The following is a 6,067-nucleotide window of genomic DNA, read 5'->3' as shown; positions in this document are numbered from 1 at the left end:
GCTTTTATATTAGGGGCATAGATGTTCAGGATTGAGACTTCATCCTGATGAACTGATCCTGTTATGAGTATAAAATGCCCCTCTTGATCTCTTCTGATCGATTTAAGTTTGAAGTCCACCTTGTTAGAGATTAGTATGGCCACACCTGCTTGTTTCTTAGGTCCATTTGCACTTTTTAAGTGCTGGTATTATAGTAGTGAGCCACCTCAACAGCCAAATATTCTTGTTTTCTTTCTATATCTCTATCTATCTATCTATCTATCTATCTATCTATCTATCTATCTATCTATCTATCTATCTAATTAAAACAGAAGAAATTAAATCCAAATCTTGATAAATACTTAGAGATCAAAGTGAAATATTTGGGATTACATTCTGACTTACCTAAGGTACCATTAGCAATATAACTATGGTAATATTGAATGGCCACCATTTCTCTCTAACAATTAAATTGCCATTACTACATCTGTGGTTAATAACATGAGGAGTTAATCTAGAAAAGGAAAAGAATTGTTCAACTCTGGGAAATGACAATAGTAGTAACTAAGGTATTATGTTAACACTTCATGTTTTGGTTTGATTTTTTAAAAAATTTCTTTTGGGAGACACTGTAGCGGTGAGGGGAGGATATGGGAAAACTGCAAGGAGACTAGAATTAGGGTGCATGATGTGAAATTTCCAAAGATTCAATAAAGAATATTAAAAAGAAAAAAAGGAAAAGGAAAGGCGAGAAGAATTTGGAGACTGGCTTAGATTCACAATTCCCTCAAGCTCTCATTCCATAGAATTGCCTGGAGGAGTTTTATGTTAGCAGGAGGTCCTGTAACAATGTGTGTGTGTGCTTGTGTCTGTAGTGGAATAAACATGTTAACAAGAGATCCTGTAACAATATGTGTGTGTGCATGTGTGCACATGTGTGTGCTTTTCGCTCCTCTTTCACAGTTTCGAAAAAGCACGTGGGAAATACTCACCAAACACCATGTCGAGACAACAAGAGAGTCTGTTGTGCATCGCTCCACTGCTGACCACGGTGGAGGAGACAGTGGACACCATCTCCACTCAAGTCCGAGGACACATTCCTGAGTGGCTCAATGGCAGTCTCCTTCGGGTTGGACCTGGGAAGTTCGAGTTTGGAAAGGATAAGTAAGCCTAGATTTTGGAGAACAATGTGGGCTTCATGGTGTATTTTGGTTCTATGGAACATGAATTCAGCAATTTCTTCTCTGTGGTGGTTGCTTCAATTTTAGTCTTTCACTAGAGATAAGGAAATTGTTGCGTATAAAAGAAAAAAAGTTTTTTGTTTGTTTGTTTGTTTTTAAATCATTGTGCTCCCTCATGTGCAGCATGAATTGTGAATTTGAAGTTCACAAGAGAGCAATGCAAGGATCTCTGAGAAACCCCAAGGCCTGAAGGAAGGGCATGGCCTATACCTCCTGCTTTTTTCTCTGCCACCCTGAACTTCCCAGACACAATGGCCTCTTACAGTTCCACATATTTTTGCTCAATATCTTGGCATTGATGCTCTCTTACATGTCTTCCTTCATCTCTTAGTCCTGATTTTTGTCCTTCTGATGTCAACTCAAATCTCACTTCCTTTAATGCCCCCTGTGACTTCCATTTTAAGAACACCAAGACTTACTGTATTACCAGTTTATACGTAGCACTTTCATTTCGAGTGTCCATTTACTCTATTGGCTTGTTTTTTTCTGTTGTTTTTGTTTGTTTGTTTTTAGGTTTTAGGTTTCTTGTTTTGTTTTGTTTGAGACAGGGTTTCTCTGTAACCCGTCCTGGAACTCACTCTATAAACCAGGCTGGCCTTGAACTCACAGAGATCCACCTGTCTCTGCCACCCAAGTGCTGGGATTAAAGACACTTGCCACCACTGCCCAGCTGTTGGTTTGTTTTTTAAAAATGACTTATTTATCATTTATTTTATTTGTATCAGTGTTTTGCCTACTTTGTAAGTATATGTATCATATAAATGCCTGGTGCCTGCAGAGATCAGAAGAAGCTATTAGATCCCCAGACACTGGAGTTATGGGTGATTGTGAGTCACCTTGTGGGTGCCGGAAACTGAATCGATGTCCTCTGTAAGAGCAACAAGAACTATTATTAACCACTGAGCTATCTCTCCCACCTTGTTTGTGTATGTTAGCAGTGTTCCTTGGCTAGGATGTAAGATCCATGAGGGCAGAATGCTTCCTAATTTATCTAAATGTTCCCAATATTTCAAATCTTGCTAGCTAGCACTCAATAGGTAGATACATTGGGTAAAAACCCAGTAAGTCTTTAGGATATCATTTCTTTGTGTGTCTGAGGGATATAAAATAATAGGCAGATATGTCTATGGCTAGGAAATAATCTGCTTTGTAACATTTTTAAATGTTGAAAATTTTTTGTATGAAAAATTTGAACTACAGCAAAGTTCCTTAGGTGGAGGGATGAGCATGTATTCCCTGACACATCTTCTTTAACAATTTTATGTTACTCCCTGCCAGCCTTCTCGACTGTTTCCATAGACTTACCTTTTAAAAAATGGCAGTCATCTGAGGACCTGGAGAGATGTCTCAGTGATTTTGAGTTGCATTTGCAGAGGACCTGTGTTTGAGACCCAGAACCATATGGTAACATACAACCATCTGTAACTTCAGTTCCAGGACATCTGAAGCCCTCTTCTGACCTCACTGAGCACCAGGCATGCATGTGGTACACATATATACATGCAAACAAAACACTAATATACATAAAACAAAAAAATCAATAAAAAATCAATAAGAAAAGAATTGCAATCACCAGTAGAAATTTCTCTTGTTCTGCTTTTTAAAAAATTTATGCTATCATACCAGCAAGTTAGCTCAGTGAGTAAAGGTATTTGCTAACAAGCATGATGTGTCAAGGCCAGCCCACACGTCAAAGGAGAGAGCCAGCTCCAACAAGTTGTCTTTTGACCTCCACACACATTCTCTGGCATATGTATTTATTTATAGACATACATACACACTTAAAAATTCACACTATAATGGCTTTATGTTGTTATAAAGTAGAGATGATCATTATCTTTAGTGACTTGTTATTTCAGAGCTTATTACCTTTTAAAAATTGAGCAATAGATATGTAAAACATAAGCTTACTATCTTAACTACTTACAAAGGTGCAGTTCAATAGCACTGAGTTCGTTCATCCTGTTGTGCCACTATCATTACATCCATCCACAGAACTCATTTTAGTTTACAGAAATGAGTGTTCTACCAAAGAATTTCTTCCTTTCTTCCCTTGCTCTGCCAACTACCATTCTGCTTTTCTGTCAGCTACACCAGAGCATGTGCCTGGCTGTCACAGTCCATCATTCCTCTCCATCTGTTTTTGAAAAGAGGCCAAGGACCCAGAGAATGAGACATTCCCAGGATAATTTCAGGATATATATTTCATCCCATAGGCATTATAATGTGCTGAGCTTTGTAGTCAGTGGATAGTATGCATGAAATGCAGTAGATGCCCCACCCCATTGCACAAGAGGCCTTCAGGGAGGTACTTTAGAGGTCAGATTGCTGGTAGGTGGAGAGGAGGATAGAGGCTGAGGCAGAGATTGAGAGTGGAGAAAAATCAAAGTACACAAACCAATAAATAACAGAGTGTAAAAGAAGTGGGAAAGCACAAATAGACATGAACGAGAGAGAACAAAGAAGTAACCATTCAAACAGGAAAAAAAACCTCCTAAGAGATTTTGTGGGTCTCAGTGCAAATGCATTTGAAAATCTTGAATAACTTTTTAGGAAATATGAATTACTAGAATGGATAGAGGTAGAAATTTTAAGCAGATTGACTTTTAGGCAGCTAAATATACTTATAAAATACATTTTCTTTCTTTCTTTTTGTTTTTAAAAGGCGCAAGAGTCCAGGTGGTGATGGTTCACGCCTTTAAGCCCAGAACTCAGGAGGCAGAGGCAGGTGGATCTCTGCTAGTTCAAGGCCAGCCTGGTCTATAAGATCTAGTTCCAGGACATGCTCCAAAACTACAGAGAAACCCTGTCTCAAAAAACTACACACACACACACACACACACACACACACACACACACACACACACATTTAGTAATTTGACATTAATAAATTATTTATAACAGAACCTAACATCACATTACAAATAAAATTCACAAAGACCAGGTGGAATGAAGTCTAAGAAAGCAAGGTTGGCTCATCAATAGGAAATCTACCCAAGAAAAATAGTTATAAAATTATCTTCATAGGTGCTGAGAAGACTTTTTGTTGAAATTCATTATTCATGTCTCATAAAATGTTCCAGGAAAATCGGACTTAACAGATAGTTTCTTAACACGATTTCATAATGTGAATATACCTTCTCTCTTTCTTCATGCCTGTATTTTTATGTAAAAATAGCTAAATTGGGAACTGCTACAAGTGGTTTTTTTTTTTTTGAGACAGTGTTTCTCTGTGTGTAGCCCTGCAAGTGTTTTTTACCCCCATACCCAGGAAAGATGCTCAGTGTTTCCACTACTATGTGAAACTCAGCATCAAACCATATGTAAGTAATACAGTTAGATTAAAGGTATTGATTTAGGGACCAAAGCCTAAGAGAAGAAGTAAACCCTCTCCTTTCAAATGGTAGGTTAGTAAATCATAAAACCAAAATAAATAATAAAACTAAACAAAACAGTAAAATGCAAGGCAACAGGCTATAGACCCATGCTGGTGGAAAAAACATCACTCATGGTAGCAGTGGACTAAATACTTAGGAAAGGGACTTGGCTCTTGGTGTTTTGTGCTTAGAAATGGACAGCACATTTGGACAAATGGAAACGCCACCTCTTGTTCTTGAGCAAAGTGACAGTATTTTAAAGGTGCATTTCCTGCTATTTATAAATACATTATGATATTAATAAAAATTCCAACAAGCTATTTACCAGAAATTATACTGATTAATATCAAAGGTCATATGGAAAAATAAATATGCAAGAATTATCAAGAACACATTAAAAATGAAAATTGCTAATTTTGTACAAGACATCTAGAGTACTGTAAATTCTCTACAATTGAAATATTATGACATTGTTCATGAAAAAGGAGTAGATGACAGAATAGGAAGCCAAAAAAACAGACCCACAACTTACCAAACTGAGCATCTGATAAAGACGGCATCTGAAATTATGGAAAATAAAGGGACATTTTTCTTCTTTTTATCTACATTAAAAAAGTAGTAAAACACACAGGATTTAAAATTTACATTTTAACCATTTGTACAGTTCACTAGTGTCAGGTATATTCACACTGTGAAACATTTTCAGAATTTCCTCATCTTGCAAAATTGGAACTAACAAGTTAAGCAGCAATTTGTCATTTTTTCTGCCCTCCATTAACCAACTTTATCCATGTTTTTATAAACCTCAATACTTTGCTTTTAATTTTAAGGTACATTTGTTTAGTGTGTGTAATTGCATGTTATGTGACTGTGCTTTTTTACCCACTGAGCCAGCTCTCCAGCCCCTTTGCCCACTTCTAAGGCTGTATATAAATAGATTATATAGTGTCCGTACTTTTATGACTAGTCTATTTTCTTTAACTTAATGATCCTCAAGCTTCATCTATGCTGTGACATATGATAGGGTTTTCTTCCTTTTTAGTGCTAGATAATAATATGGTATGTATTGCAGAGGAGGCAAAATTTTTCCTCATCTTCTTTTGGTCTTCAGTAGTCCCAGGAATTAAATCAGCAATCGAGAGGGTTAATAATGGGGAGGGAGTCATATAACCTCTGTTTGCTAGTGTTTGTATGTACTTGGGAACCCCTGTAAGAAAATGAAGAGCTATTGAGCATGGTGCAGGTCTATGTTCTAGTACTTGGGAGGCTGGGGCAGGGAGATCACAAGTTTGAAGTTAGCTTCATCTGCATAGCAAATTCAAGGCCTGCCTGGGTTATGTAGTCAGACCCTGTTACAAACAAGGAGAGAGAGCACGAGAGAGAGCGAGAGAGCGAGAGAGCGAGAGAGCGAGAGAGAGAGAGAGAGAGAGAGAGAGAGAGAGAGAGAGAGGAGAGAGAGGAGAGGGAGGA

General features: G+C 37.5%; 1 protein-coding gene across 1 annotated transcript in view; it reads left to right on the top strand.

Annotated features, from left to right (window-relative positions):
- Positions 1–6,067, top strand: part of Bco2 (beta-carotene oxygenase 2) — a 29,651-nt gene that overhangs the window by 6,047 nt on the left and 17,537 nt on the right. The window contains exon 2 of the mRNA XM_005347297.2: positions 943–1,143. Coding sequence (XP_005347354.1) covers positions 980–1,143 — 164 coding nt within the window. The 5' untranslated portion in view covers positions 943–979. The remainder of the gene's footprint in view (positions 1–942; positions 1,144–6,067) is intronic.

This window comes from Microtus ochrogaster, chromosome 5 (genome assembly GCF_000317375.1).
Source record: "Microtus ochrogaster isolate Prairie Vole_2 chromosome 5, MicOch1.0, whole genome shotgun sequence".
NCBI classification, from domain to species: domain Eukaryota; kingdom Metazoa; phylum Chordata; class Mammalia; order Rodentia; family Cricetidae; genus Microtus; species Microtus ochrogaster.
Note: the sequence above shows the minus strand (reverse complement) of the source record. Positions and strands in the feature narration are given on the sequence as shown.